This window comes from Salvelinus fontinalis, chromosome 11 (assembly GCF_029448725.1).
Source record: "Salvelinus fontinalis isolate EN_2023a chromosome 11, ASM2944872v1, whole genome shotgun sequence".
Lineage (NCBI taxonomy): Eukaryota > Metazoa > Chordata > Actinopteri > Salmoniformes > Salmonidae > Salvelinus > Salvelinus fontinalis.
Genome location: NC_074675.1, coordinates 49,184,420 through 49,200,579, shown reverse-complemented (window position 1 = coordinate 49,200,579; position 16,160 = coordinate 49,184,420). Strand labels below are relative to the sequence as shown.

Genomic DNA, 16,160 nt, shown 5'->3' with positions numbered 1-16,160 from the left:
AAGATCCGTGGTTTCCTATTCACACGTTTACTTGTTATCATCAGAGATGAATCATGTATATGAAGTTGTGTTTTGATATTGAACAAACATGTTTAATTCAGGGGATTGATTACTGTAAGATGTAGACACACAGGTTGTCTTTTGAAGAAAGCGTCACTATGCAGGGATCCTAAATGTTTACCAGAAAAGAGAGCAGCATTTCCAGGAAACAGTGTTATAGAAGACCAGATACACACACAGAACAGAGATACCCAAAGATTTTCATAACTTAACCAAGATAGACCACAACTTGTCGTTTCAAATGCGAACAAATGAGTCATAGTGGGCAGAACAAACAAAGAGGTGGGCAGAGCCAAGCACAGATCCTATTGGCTTGTTCTAGTATTATCTGCATATTTCCGTTACGGAACGCCTACTCTGTGAAGTGCGCGTGTGCAATAACTCAGTTCGCCTTTACATTTTTTCAAACTTTTGAAAAGAGTAAAGTCTATTAAACGTAGTCCACTCTGTTCTTTAACAGATTCTAGTTTTGGGAACAGAAAACTGTATTTAGATCAAATGTTTAATCGATGAGAAAATGTGCAGACTGTCGGCTAAAATCCATCTCGTTCCATCTTCTCCCACTGCCCGCCAGTAGGCTTCCTCTCACTACCCTATTTGGTAGTGAGTGGAAACACCAACCGGGTGCTTCACATTTATACATCCAGTGAAATATCTGGCTCATTGTTCTATCTGTGGAGATACCCTTTTCTAGCCTGGTCCCAGATATGTTGGCTATACAGCACAAACAGATCTGGGACTGGCTAACACTTCATCTAAGACTAGGGAAACTACACTAAACAAAAACATAAACACAACATGCAACAATTTTTAAGATTTTACTGAGTTACAATTTATATAAGTAAATCAGTCAATTGATATGAATTAAATAGGCCCTAATCTATGGATTTCACATGACTGGGAATACAGATATGCATCTGTTGGTCACAGATACCTTTAAAAAAAGGCAGGCATGGATCAGAAAACCAGTCAGTATCTGTTGTGACCACCATTTGCCTCATGCAGCGCTGCACATCTCCTTCGTATAGAGTTGATCAGGCTGTTTGTGACCTGTGGAATGTTGTCCCACTTCTCTTCAATGGTTGTGCGAAGTTGCTGGATACTGGCGGAACTAGAACACGCTGTCGTACATGTCAATCCAGAGCATCCCAAACATGCCCAATGGGTGATATGTCTGGTGACTATGCAAGCCATGGAAGAACTGGGATATTTTCAGGTTCCAGAAATTGTGTACAGATCCTTGTGACATGGGGCCGGGCATTATCATGCTGAAACAGGAGGTAATTGCTGTGGATGAATGACACGACCATGGGCCTCAGGATCTTGACACGGTGTCTCTGTGCATTGAAATTGCCATCGATAAAATGCAATTCATTGAAAAATGCCTGCCCATTCCATAACCCCACCGCCACCATGGGGCACTCTGTTCACAACATTGACATCAATAAACCGCTTGCCCACACGATGCCATACACGTGGTCTGCGGTTGTGAGGTCGGTTGGACGTACTGCCAAATTCTCTAAAACGACAGTGGAGGCGGCTTATGGTAGAGAAATTAACATTCAATTCTCTGGCAACAGCTCTGGTGGACATTCCTGCAGTCAGCATGTCAGTTGCACGCTCCCTCAAAACTTGAAACATCTGTTGCATTGTGTTGTGTGACAAAATGGAACATGTTAGAGTGGCCTTTCCTTGTCCCCAGCACAAGGTGCACCTGTGTAATGATCATGCTGTTTAATCAGCTTCTTGATATGCTACACCTGTCAGGTGGATGTATTATATTGGCAATTGAGAAATGCTCACTAACAAGGATGTAAACAAATTTCTGCACAAAATCTGAGGGAAATAAGCTTTTTGTGCGTATGGATTTCTGGGATCTTCTGGGATCTTTTATTTCAGCTCATGAAACATGGGCCCAACACTTTACATGTTGCATTTATATTTTCGTTCGGTATATAATCTATATTCTCTCTTACACTGCAACTATAGCCCAGAATGTTGCCTGGTCAGGTCATGTGGTATTGATCAAAGAACATGATGTGATATTTTCTGACTTCTAGTTACTGAATATTCACTCTCCTACAGAAACACTCTAATCATAGTGTAACCATTTAATGTAGCCAACCAAAACTCATTAGGCTTGTGTCCAAAAAGCCACTCAAAGTAAGCTAACAGCAGCTCTGAAGGAAAACAGCCACAATGCACCCGGATCCAAACACCTTCATAAGAACACTTTAACTATTCTTGAATCAAATCCAATTTGACAAAATCGCATGACCGAATTCTACGGAACCAGTCATTGAGGTAAAGTTTGCAATAGGCGTTTTGATGTTAGGATAATGTTGACACAACCGTAAACTCCCCCAAATCAAACACTATCGGTCACTGCCACCTCCCAAGCACTGAGCCAACAGTCGCTTTTGTAAGTTCCTTGATTCAAACATCAGTCAACATGAATACATGAGCAGAATATAAAGCAGACTTCAATTCCACTCGGTCTGTATCTTCACCTCTCCTCCAGTCCGGTCGCCGAAACGTTGCCTTGGAGTTTTTGCCCTAACTTTATCATCATCAGTAGCAGTCATGTCCCAACTCGAGACAGCGATGGCCATCCTCCTGAAGACCTTTGACAAGTACTCCGGAGCCGAGGGCAACAAGGGCACACTGAGCAAGGCTGAGCTCAAGACCATGATAGAAAAGGAGCTGCCTTCTCTCCTGAAGGTACTGTACACTGCACTGTAGGCCAACGCTACACTGCAGCAAATGTATTAGATTCAACAAGTCTGTCTTGTCCCATCCAAAGGGCAAGCTGTTTTCAGATCTACTGATTTATCATGAAGTCAATTCTAGTTTATATATCATGCTATTTGTGTGAATAACAGTCGTTGAGATGAATCATGTTGTTTTGTGGGACCTCCTCATTCTCCTCTGTCTCTCTGCAGGCCTCTAAGAACCCTGAGGACTGTGACAAGCTGATGAAGGCTTTGGACCATAATGGAGACTCTGAGGTGGACTTCAATGAGTTCATAGTCCTGGTCGCTGCTGTCACCTGCGCCTGCCACAACCGCTGCCCCAAGAATTGAGCTCCTCATGTAGAATTGTGGTCGAGTCACGCCCGGCTGCAAGTAGCAAGTGCCTCCCGCCAGACCAGAGTTCCCCCAATCTCCCTGTTTCTGTTTCTAATCAGTTAATAATCATTTTCTTACTAAATGCATCTTTATCCATTTGTGTGGTGGTCTTGTCTTCCAACTGTGGCTGAAAATGTAAGTAATCCCTGTCCCAGTTACCTGGGAGCATTTAAAACAGTGACTGTCGAGTAGGCCTATATTTAGTCACTTTTACAAAATACATTTATGTTATCTTTTCAGTCTTGTTTTCATTATTTTGTGCACCACTTAAATAACATGTCATCATATACAAGAATTTAGAGGTGTTTACATTACTTGAAAATTTATTTTTTTGATTTTTTATATCTGAGTCACCTCAGACACTTTATACACGGTCGGCTGTTAAGTAGGGCAAACTACAAATAAAGGCAGGAGTTTTGGCATATAAACTATTCATGGCCATCTTGTGGCCACAAGTGACAGGTGAATGGCAGGTAGCAAAGATTATTTTGGCATCTGGTGCAACAGGTATGTTTAAAACTGAATTAAATTAGTGGCACTCTGCTCAGCCCATGAGATGAGAGACATTATAGAGACAATACTTCTGCAGAACGACAATCTTTCACATGAATTGAACATGCAGCCAGAGGCTTTAAACCGAATTGAACTTTTCAACCACATTAAAGAGAATAGAAGAACATAGTGTTCAGTTGAAAACTATCCGTTCAGATCCAATGCCTATTTTTAGCGTGTGTAGGTGTTAACATGCATGTTACACCTTGAAACAAACCACTTAGGAAGTGAACTTTTATCAAACCACAATGGTATCATATCTCCTACGCAGCATGTGAACCAATATTACACCTCAGAGATATTTCCTTGCAAATTTCCTTTATAAATGTGAACATGAAAAGCTGCATGCATATACGTGATGTAACAAACATGTACTTTACATTGTTGTACACTATTTTGTTGATGCTGTAACTATAAATATAGACATTGAGGATCTATTCAAGACTGGCATGTCCTGTCTACATACCCCTTATCATAGACAATCAGTGATGTAAAGTACTTAAGTAAAAATACTTTAAATTACTACATAAGTCATTTTTTGGGGGTATCTGTACTTTACTATTTATATTTTTGACATCTTTTACTTTTACTTCACTCTACATTCCTAAAGAAAATAATGTACTTTTTACTCCATACATTTTCCCTGACACCCAAAAGTGCTTGTTACATTTTGACAGGAAAATGGTCCAATTCACACACTTATCAAGAGAACATGCCTGGTCATCCCAACTGCCTCTGATCTGGCGGATTCACTAAACACAAATGCTCCGTTGTAAATTCTGTCTGAGTGCTGGAGAGTGCCCCTGCCTATCCATCAATAAACAAAAACAAGACAATTGTGTCATCTGGTTTGCTTAGTATACGGAAGTTGAAATTATTTATACTTGAACTTTTACTTAAGTACATTTTCGAAATTCCATTTACTTTTTTATAATTAAGTATATTTAAAACCAAATACTTTTAGACTTTTACTCAAGTAGTATTTTACTGGGTGACTTTCACTTTTTTACTTGAGTCATTTTCTGTTAAGGTCTCTTTATTTTTACTCAAGTATGACAATTGAGTACTTTTTCCACCACTGTAGACAATGGCTATAAGGCCCAATCCCAAATCGCCCCCTAATTCATGATGTACTTGTGGAGAACGGTTCGTATTGTTGGTAAACATTAATCAATTTCCTTATTGATTATCTTGCCTATTGATCGTCATTGGCATACAGGTGACACACTTATATAGTTGTGCAATGAATGCAAAAAGACCATGCAAGTGCTGCCCTCTTGTGGTACACTGCCCTCATGCTGTGAGTGCGCAATGTATTTTTTTTTTTAAATAAAACATAATCGGCACATACCATGTGTCCTAAATCATGCTAGTATAATGCAAAGTAATTGTAATTGAGAATCAAATTCCCTTTTGCAAATAACACTGTACTAGATTCTTGTTTGAGAGGTTAAGCAAATTCCTTAAATTCCTCTCAATTCCCCCGGGATTTACCAAGACCTTGAAGGACTGTTTTGAAACGTGCTGAGACTGTAATCGGATTGCAAAATTGTTAAACGCAACCTCACTCTCACATATTCTCTCTCTTTCTCTCTCTCTTCCCTCTCCACCTCTTTCTCTAAATCTCTCTCTCTCTCTCTGTCTGTCTCAATTAAATTAAATGTAAGGGCTTTATTGGCCTGGGAAACATTTGTGAACATTGCCAAAGTAAGTGAAATAGATAATAAACAAAAGTGAAATAAACAACAAAAATAAACAGTTAATAACATTACACTCAGAAGTTTCAAAAGAATAAAGACCTTTAAAATGTCATATTATGTCTATATACAGTGTTGTAACAATGTGCAAATAGTTAAACTACAAAAAAGAAAATAAATACATGTCACGCCCTGACCATAGTTTGCTTTGTATGTTTCTATGTTTTGTTTGGTCAGGGTGTGATGTGAGTGGGCATTCTAAGCCGCCCCTCAGTCCGGAGGCGCTCCTCAGTCCAGTGGGGCCCTTTATTAAGGTTCCCAGTCCAAGGTCGGCGGCGAGGGTCGCCGCTCTAAAGAGGCCACTGAAGCGGGCTAAGACTATGGTGGAGTGGGGTCCACGTCCCGCGCCAGAGCCGCCACCGCGGACAGATGCCCACCCAGACCCTCCCCTATAGGTTTAGGTTTTGCGGCCGGAGTCCGCACCTTGGGGGGTGTACTGTCACGCCCTGACCATAATTTGCTTTGTATGTTTCTATGTTTTGTTTGGTCAGGGTGTGATGTGAGTGGGTGTAGCGTGGTTCGTTCTGCGTTGTGTAATTCTTAATGAAGACGCTGCCACAACTGATGGTCTGCTCGTTGAAATCTTTTTATTTGCCCTGCACACGAAGAGACAACACACACGTTACCCTTGGTGCAGTCACAGCTCTCCGGCACCTTGCTAGCCGAGGGTCAGGCAAAAGAGAGCCAAAAGAAATTAACAGGTGCTGCGTGCACACACTCGCTGCACAACAGCATATACAAGTAAAACTATACAGAACATAATTCTGACAAAATAAAAGACATACCTGCACACGAAGAGACAACACACACGTTACCCTTGGTGCAGTCACAGCTCTCCGGCACCTGCGCGAGCACATGTACACTCACTCAACCACTGTCGCAAGTACTTAGAAGTTACAACAGATACCCCAGTCAGTGAGCTCTGTGAAACTTGTTAACATAAATTCCTACACTGTCCACACTATAACAAACGTATGGTTGCAAAACAGTAAATTGTATAACCTTATGACGATTTTATATTAAACAGTTTCGGAGCCAAGGACAACATACCTTGCTAGCCGAGGGTCAGGCAAAAGAGAACGATAAAGTGGTATGGGGATACAGATAACCCGCGATGGGCCAAACCAAAATATACAAAACTTTTACAATCACTTGTATGTACAATATTGGTATGAAAAAGTGTTTGTACACCAAATAAAAACATTAGCTATGCAGCTGTAATTAAATAAAAAAATACACTGAATTATTATTATTATTATTAGATTATTAACATCCCCTCTTGACCTGGCCTATTTGAATTGGTCCTTGTGTGCAATTTGGTGCGTAATCTAGGGGAACAACATCACACTGCTACATGGGCATTCTATGTTGTATGTCTAGTTTGTCTGTTTCTATGTGTTTGGCCTGATATGGTTCTCAATCAGAGGCAGGTGTCAGTCGTTGTCTCTGATTGGGAGCCATATTTAGGTAGCCTGTTTTGTCATTGTGGGTTGTGGGTGATTGGTCCTGTGTCTGTGTTGTCACCATACGGGACTGTTTCGTTTTTGTTTGTTCACTTTGTTGTTTTTGTTCAGTGTTCTATTTGTTTTATTAAAATATGGAAACTTACCACGCTGCAGTTTGGTCGTCCGATCCTTCCTACTACTCCTCCTCCTCAGAAGAGGAGGAAGACGAGCATTACAATACAGTTGTGTTTACAATGGTGTTTGTTCTTCACTGGTTGCCCTTTTCTTGTTGCAACAGGTCACAAATCTTGCTGCTGTGATGGCACACTGTGATATTTCACCCAGTAGATATTGGAGTTTATCAAAATTGGGTTTGTTTTTCGAATTCTTTGTGGATCTGTGTAATCAGAGGGAAATATGTGTCTCTAATATGGTCATACATTTGGCAGTAGGTTAGGAAGTGCAGCTCAGTTTACACCTCATTTTGTGGGTAGGTGCACATAGCCTGTCTTCTCTTGAGAGCCAAGTCTGCCTACGGCGGCCTTTCTCAATAGCAAGGCTATGCTCACTGAGTCTGTACATAGTACAAAAGCTTTCCTTAAGTTTGGTCAGTCACAGTACTCTCTGTTTAGGGCCAAATAACATTCTAGTTTGCTCTGTTTTTTTGTTGATTCTGTGTCAAGTAATTCTCTTTTTGTTTTCTCATGATTTGGTTGGGTCTAATTGTCTAACTGTCCTGGTGCTCTGTGGTGTCTGTTTGTGAACAGAGCCCCGGGACCAGCTTGCTTAGGAGACTCTCTCCAGGTTAATCTCTCTATAGGTGATGGCTTTTGTTACGGAAGGTTAGGAAATCACTTCCGTTAAGGTGGTTGTAGTCTCTCTCTCTCTCTTTCTCTCTCTCTTTCTCTTTATTTCTCTTTCTCTTTCTCTCTTTCTCTCTCTTTATCTCTCTCTTTCTCTTTCTCTCTCTCTTTCTCTCTATCTTTCTCTCTCTCTCTCTCTTTCTCTCTCTCTCTCTAGCAGGCATTAGGAGCTTATCTCTGGATTAGGGACCAGAGGGGAGGAGGTTATGGGAGTCAGGAGATACAGGAGATGGGGGAGGGAGCAGGGGTTGAGGCAGGGAGAGTAGAGGGGGGGGGGGTCGGTAGAGGGAGGGAAAGACCAGAGAGAGAGGAGACCAGACCAGAGGAGAGAGGGAGGAGACCAGAGACACACTTCTCGCTCCTCTCAGCTGTCTGCCAGTGTGCACACACGTACACACACACACACACACACACACACACACACACACACACACACACACACACACACACACACACACACACACACACACACACACACACACACACACACACACACACACACACACACACACACACACACACACACACACACACACACAGCCCTCCTCTGTCTGCATTCCCTTGTGTCTGCCTCAAAGTACGCTTTACTTCAGGGTGACTGTCACGAGACGTCCCAATGCGTCTGCATGGTGAAACCTCTACGTACTACCCAGGCCAACGACGGTTTAAACATTCCAATGGGAGTTAGCTGCATGTCATAGCCTCATGCCATGTACGGTATCTCCTGGTTCTTCACGAACCAGTTTGAGTGGATATGAAGCCTGCTGATATGTGTCATTAAGTCAGATGTCACTTAGTCATCATTAGTAGACAGAGAGGCTAGCCAGTATTAGTAGACAGATAGACTAGCCATTACTAGTAGACAGATAGGCTAGTCATTATTAGTAGACAGATAGGCTAGCCAGTATTAGTGGACAGATAGGCTAGTCAGTATTAGTAGACAGATAGGCTAGTCAGTATTAGTGGACAGATAGGCTAGCCAGTATTAGTAGACAGATAGGCTAGCCAGTATTAGTGGACAGATAGGCTAGTCAGTATTAGTAGACAGATAGGCTAGCCAGTATTAGTGGACAGATAGGCTAGTCAGTATTAGTAGACAGATAGGCTAGTCAGTATTAGTGGACAGATAGGCTAGCCAGTATTAGTGGACAGATAGGCTAGTCAGTATTAGTAGACAGATAGGCTAGTCAGTATTAGTGGACAGACAGGCTAGCCAGTTTTAGTAGACAAATAGGCTAGCCAGTATTATTAGACAAATAGGCTAGCCAGTATTATTGGGCAGATAGGCTAGTCAGTATTAGTAGACAGATAGGCTAGCCAGTATTAGTGGACAGATAGGCTAGCCAGTATTAGTAGACAGATAGGCTAGCCAGTATTATTGGGCAGATAGGCTAGCCAGTATTATTGGGCAGATAGGCTAGTCAGTATTAGTAGACAGATAGGCTAGTCAGTATTAGTGGACAGATAGGCTAGCCAGTATTAGTAGACAGATAGGCTAGCCAGTATTAGTGGACAGATAGGCTAGCCAGTTTTAGTAGACAGATAGGCTAGTCAGTATTAGTGGACAGATAGGCTAGCCAGTATTAGTGGACAGATAGGCTAGCCAGTATTAGTAGACAGATAGGCTAGTCAGTATTAGTAGACAGATAGGCTAGCCAGTATTAGTGGACAAATAGGCTAGTCAGTATTAGTAGACAGATAGGCTAGTCAGTATTAGTAGACAGATAGGCTAGCCAGTATTAGTGGACAGATAGGCTAGTCAGTATTAGTAGACAGATAGGCTAGCCATTATTAGTGGACAGATAGGCTAGCCATTATTAGTGGACTATGTTAACAAACGTCTGCCCGTATACACAAGTGAAAGGGGGTGCATAAATCTACCTGTAAGGAGAGTTTTAGTATTACTGGCACTACACTCTTAGAAAGAAAAGTTGCCAACTGGAACTTAAAACGGTTGTTCGGCTGTCCATATAGGAGACCCCTTTGAAGAACCCCTTTAGATTCCAGGTAGAACCCTAATGGGTTCCATGCAGAACTCTTTCCCTAGAGAGTTCTACATGAAACCCAAAAGCAGTCGTGTAAAGGACTTAAGTAAAAAATACTTGAAAGTACTACTTAAGTAGTTTTTTAGGGTATATGTAATTTACTTTACTATTTATATTTATACAACTTTTACTTTTACTTCACAACATTCCTAAAGAAAATAATGTACTTTTTACTCCATACATTTCCCTGACACAAAAAGTGCTCGTTACATTTTGAATGCTTAGCAAAACATGAAAATGGTCTAATTCCCACACTAATCAAGAGAAGATCCCTGGTCATCCCTACTGCCTCTGATCTGACGGACTCACTAAACAGATCCTTCATTTGTAAATTATGTCTAAGTGTTGGCTACCTGGCTATCTGTAAACAAAACAAATAACAAGAAAATGATGAGGTCCGGTTGGCTTAATATAAGGATTTTAAAATGATTTATACTTGTACTTTTGATACTTAAGTATATTTTAGCAATTACATTTACTTTTGATACTTAAGTATATTTAAAACCAAATACTTTTAGACTTTTACTCAAGTATGACAATTGGGTACTTTTTCCACCACTGGCAAAAAGGGTTCTACCTGGAACCAAAAAGTTATCCTATGGGGACAGATGAATAACCATATTGGAACCCTTGTTCCTAAGAGTACTAGTCTATTATTTAAAAAAAATGTTTTACAGCACTTAATAGCAAACAGGGACAGGGGGAAAAAATACATGTCATCTATGCACTTAAATAGCGAATGGAGGACGTTTTTCCCCGTGGTTCATTTTCATGCCAGCCAGGTAGGCTATACTCCTGTTGTAAATATAAGCAATGTGCTTTAATATAAGGAAAGTTGAGAAATAGATATAGTAGACCTAGCCTATAGAAAGCTGATGGGATCATCCTCTTTAAGAGGCCATGACTCTGTTTTCTCACGCAACTGTATAGCCTATAGAAATGTTACGCAACATGAACCCATGGGCACACATGAGGTGTTTGATTAGATTTTCGAACACTTTTGCATTGATTTCAGAGTGATTAGAGGGACAATAGAGTGCTGGGTGCCGGGCAGTTAGCAAGTTTCTTAGGCAACGAATTACCATCAGCAGCATCTGAGCTTGGAGAAGCCTAGTATACGTGACTAAACGGTCTCGTGGAATTTAACTGCCGTCATGACTCGTGACCGCCGGTGTAGCGTTAATACAGTCACGGTAACAGCCCTAACTGCAACGCGGATTTCATTGAATTGAGTCTGACGGTAAATTGTGTAGTCTGAAGTAAGGTGGGCGAGAGCTGCAGACACCATAACAGGCCAGAGCCACACCCACCCCACCCATGACATACATTACATTTTATACTGTCTCGCCCTTTACTGAACATTCCTGTCAAACAGGATCCTAGTCTGCCTTAGACTGTCATCAGACCCAAGTCCTCAACCAATAATGCAGAGCGAGTAAAGATAACTTGGCTATACACACGGGTCCCAGTTAGTCCCAACCTCCAGCTGCTCAACATTATCTATTTTGAACTTTGACCAATACAACGTAAACATACTGCCTGAACCATGCTCGCCAACAACCCTGGTTTGCATCCATGAGGTGTGGGGACACAAAGAAGATGGAAACATTCTGTGTCTTTCTGAAACAAACAGAGGAAGAGCACAGTTCAACACCAACAGGTCAGTTCCTGAGTGGGTGGGAACAATCTAGTAAATTGACCTTCTAACAGACACCAAACAACACAGTAGTCTTCACACAGACCAGTAGGGTAGCTATTCATTCCTCAGTCTTGTTGACCACAGTCAGACTGGCGATACAGTGAAGGGGCTGTGAGCAGAGTGATGTAATCCAACTCACTTCCATGATCTTACTGTTCTGCGTTGTGATGTAATCCAACTCACTGTTCTGCATTGTGATGTAATCCAACTCACTGTTCTGCGTTGTGATGTAATCGAGAGAGAAACAAAGAGAAACAACGTGACAATAGTAGAGACTTTGGCCTCCTTTATCACACCTTTACAAACAGACTACATTTACATGTCCAAGATAACACAGCCATCATGACATCATTATTTCAATTTAGCCACAGTGTTGTACTAGGGAAAGTCCATGACTCTATGTCTCATTACCTTTGGGTTAAAAAAATAAATAAGTTTGAGGTTGAAACTACATGCGAAAAGGCCTCCATTCTAACCCTGGGGTATAATCATTGGGGGCGGCAGGTAGCCTAGTGTGGTGGGCCAGTAACCGAAAGGTTGCTGGATCGAATCCCCGAGCTGACAAGGTAAAAAATCTGTCGTTCTGGCCCTGAACAACCCACTGTTCCTAGGCTGTCATTGTGAATAAGAATTTGTTCTTAACTGACTTGCCTAGTTAAAATAAAGGTTAAATAAAAATGAGGCCATGTAGGTAACTTTTCACGTGTAGTTGTGAGCAGCTTGTCAAAACCATTTGGCTTCATAATGACTGGGATAGTTCACAGCTGTGACAGGCCAAAGAGGTTGTGTGTAATGTCTGAGTGAGATCAAATGAAATTTTTTATTTGTCACATACACATGGTTAGCAGATGTTAATGCGAGTGTAGCGAAATGCTTGTGCTTCTAGTTCCGACAATGCAGTAATAACCAACAAGTAATCTAACCTAACAATTCCACAACTACTACCTTATACACACAAGTGTAAAGGGATAAAGAATATGTACATAAAGATATGTGAATGAGTGATGGTACAGAACGGCATAGGCAAGATGCAGTAGATGGTATAGAGGACAGTATATACATATGAGATGAGTAATGTAGGGTATGTAAACATAAAGTGGCATAGTTTAAAGTGGCTAGTGATACATGTATTACATAAAGATGGCAAGATGCAGTAGATGATATAGAGTACAGTATATACATATACATATGAGATGAGTAATGTAGGGTATGTAAACATTATATTACGTGGCATTGTTTAAAGTGGCTAGTGGTACATTTTTACATAATTTCCATCAATTCCCATTATTAAAGTGGCTGGAGTTGAGTCAGTATGTTGGCAGCGGCCACTAAATGTTAGCGGTGGCTGTTTAACAGTCTGATGGCCTTGAGATAGAAGCTGTTTTTCAGTCTCTCGGTCCCTGCTTTGATGCACCTGTACTGACCTCGCCTTCTGGATGATAGCGGGGTGAACAGGCAGTGGCTTGGGTGGTTGTTGTCCTTGATGATGTTTATGGCCTTCCTGTGACATCGGGTGGTGTAGGTGTCCTGGAGGGCGGGTAGTTTGCCCCCGGTGATGCATTGTGCAGACCTCACCACCCTCTGGAGAGCCTTACGGTTGTGGGCGGAGCAGTTGCCGTACCAGGTGGTGATACAGCCCGACAGGATGCTCTCGATTGTGCATCTGTAGAAGTTTGTGAGTGCTTTTGGTGACAAGCCAAATTTCTTCAGCCTCCTGAGGTTGAAGAGGCGCTGCTGCGCCTTCTTCACAACGCTGTCTGTGTGGGTGGACCAATTCAGTTTGTCCGTGATGTGTACACCGAGGAACTTAAAACTTTCCACCTTCTCCACTACTGTCCCGTCGATGTGGATAGGGGGGTGCTCCCACTGCTGTTTCCTGAAGTCCACAATCATCGCCTTTGTTTTGTTGACGTTGAGTGTGAGGTTATTTTCCTGACACCACACTCCGAGGGCCCTCACATCCTCCCTGTAGGCCGTCTCGTCGTTGTTGGTAATCAAGCCTACCACTGTAGTGTCGTCCGCAAACTTGATGATTGAGTTGGAGGCGTGCATGGCCACGCAGTCGTGGGTGAACAGGGAGTACAGGAGAGGGCTCAGAACGCACCCTTGTGGGGCCCCGGTGTTGAGGATCAGCGGGGTGGAGATGTTGTTACCTACCCTCACCACCTGGGGGCGGCCAGTCAGGAAGTCCAGGACCCAGTTGCACAGGGCGGGGTCGAGAAGCTTGATGACGAGTTTGGAGGGTACTATGGTGTTAAATGCTGAGCTGTAGTCGATGAACAGCATTCTCACATAGGTATTCCTCTTGTCCAGATGGGTTAGGGCAGTGTGCAGTGTGGTTGCGATTGCATCGTCTATGGACTTATTGGGTCGGTAAGCAAATTGGAGTGGGTCTAGGGTGTCAGGTAGGGTGGAGGTGATATGATCCTTGACTAGTCTCTCAAAGCACTTCATGATGACGGAAGTGATTGCTACGGGGCGGTAGTCGTTTAGCTCAGTTACCTTAGCTTTCTTTAGATGTTTTAAAATTTGGGACATGGCTACGGTTTGCTAGAGTCTCAAGGGTGAGGGGGTGCAGTTTCACACAGATGGCATCAGATGGCAATCCTCGAAAGGACAAAACTGTTGTGCATATTTATGTATAATTTGTGCTTAGTTTAGGGTTCGGTTAAGGGTTATGGTGAGTGTGGTTAAAATTGCATTTGTGTTGAGAAAGCGCCACATTGACCAAGGCAAGGGTACTGTGGGTACTGTGTGAGGAGAGGGCATGCTATGATAATCTCAGTGGAAACCTGAGATGAGATGCATTGGTTATCTATCTGTTCTAGTAATTACAGCTAGGCTGGGCGATATATCATGAACCGGTATGGATTTTTACAATATAACAATATTTTGATACAGATCTAAATTAAAAGTTCAATTAAATGGACTACTTCACTGTCAGTTTTGACCTAGTTTGGTTGAGTGTATAACCATCAGAAGGGAGAAAACCAATCACAGGCACTAGGAATTCATTTGTTGCCATGCTAGTTTCATGCACTAGTCACAAAACATATTTAAAACTTTTATTATTCAGAAACATAAAATACTGTCAAATACCATCATACCACCATTAATATTGTGATATGATACAGTATCCTAGCCATATTGCCCAGCGCTGGGTACAGGATGTCAATGACAAACATCTCAATGCTCTCTAAGTCATACGAATGAATCAAAACATTTGGAACTTTAGTTTATTTAATGTCCCAAGGTATTGTCGTTGTTCTCAATGCACTTGATGACCTCAATGACCTATAGGCGACAGCTCCTGATTGGCCTAGAATGGATTAACACAGATCCGGCATCTGTGGGGAGTTGCGGTGATGGACGGATCCCTGTGGAGCATTATTATGAGAGGGTCACATGATGAGGAACGGGACGGAGCACAGTGGCACCCCTTCCAGCACACACAGTGGGATTGCTTGCTTTTCTATGGATGTCAGTGAGGACCTCTGAAGACAAACAGAGCAGAATGAAATATCATTCATATCAAAGAAGAAACACAACTACTGAGGGGCTTGAGATTGTTGTGAATGTATACATTAAACCAGCGCATGCATGTACATATTTAGGGAATGTATTTGAATTGGGCCTTGTCAATTGGCATTAAATTGTACATTTATATAATAGTAAATTGTATTGCACTGAAATCAGGAGTCGACTGTCTTATAGCAGACCACAGGGTTTTCTGCCTTCCTGTGTATTTGAGAGTATGTGTTTATGCATCAGGAACCAGGTACACCTCAGCAAGCCATGGCTTGAATACAAAAAAGAATGTGGAAGTGTGAGTTAGCGTGTGCATTCTTTTCTTAAAACCCTGCGGTACGGTTTTAAAATACACCCTGTCTGCTAGGTAGGAGACGTGCTAAGCAAGTCCATGTGCAACAGCAGCAACTGAAAGGTTTCCGACTATACATATACCATCATTTGGTTATGTTGAAATGCTCTTGTTTTTAACAAAATCATGCTCTTAGGTGAGGTACAAAAGAGGTAATTATCACATAGTCTAATTTTACTCTTACATAATAGTTCATTAAATATGAACACCTACATGTCATTGATTGTATATAAAGGCAGGGGGTGCTAAAAGAGAGAGGGAAGAAAGAGGTGGAGAGAAGAGATAATACAACACGCTAAATGAAAGAGAGAAACTTCAAACCACTAAAACCACTTCACCCACAACAGTTAGGACAGCAGCACAACATATGGATTTGTGGGGAGGAGGGATCTTTCTCCAGAGACCTCTCAAGGGGACGTCAGGATTGGTTGACTGTAGTCATAATGACGAGAAGCTCAGGTCTCCCATTGGTCATTTGAGAGTGGCAGTCATTTTAAATGCCGTGGATGGATTACTGTCACTTAAACGTGTCACATAAACAAGTGCATGGATACAAGCCACCTGCAGCTTGCCTGCCGGAACCAACACTTACTGTAAATAGAGTAGGACCTGTGATGTCATAATATAAACACACCTATGACATAAAGGCAAGGATTGCTCTTTATTTAGGGTGATACATGTGATTAATGGCCTGGACAAAACCTTCATTAAAATCTAACAACAAATGATGC

At 41.9% G+C, this 16,160-nt stretch overlaps 1 protein-coding gene across 1 annotated transcript; it reads left to right on the top strand.

Annotated features, from left to right (window-relative positions):
- Positions 1-2,452: 2,452 nt before the first annotated feature.
- LOC129865894 (protein S100-P-like) lies at positions 2,453-4,576 on the top strand. The gene is made up of 2 exons (XM_055938975.1): positions 2,453-2,781; positions 3,003-4,576. Exons 1-2 carry the CDS (start codon positions 2,644-2,646, stop codon positions 3,141-3,143), a joined length of 279 nt encoding a protein of 92 aa, XP_055794950.1. The 5' UTR covers positions 2,453-2,643; the 3' UTR covers positions 3,144-4,576.
- The last annotated feature ends 11,584 nt before the right edge of the window (positions 4,577-16,160 follow it).

What these genes read in the sequence shown, in the direction of transcription:
- LOC129865894 (XM_055938975.1), top strand. Translation starts at nt 2,644, where the DNA reads ATGTCCCAACTCGAGACAGCGATGGCCATCCTCCTGAAGACCTTTGAC. An exon ending in AGCTGCCTTCTCTCCTGAAG is followed by an intron (nt 2,782 to 3,002) that starts GTACTGTACACT and finishes GTCTCTCTGCAG; the next exon opens with GCCTCTAAGAACCCTGAGGA.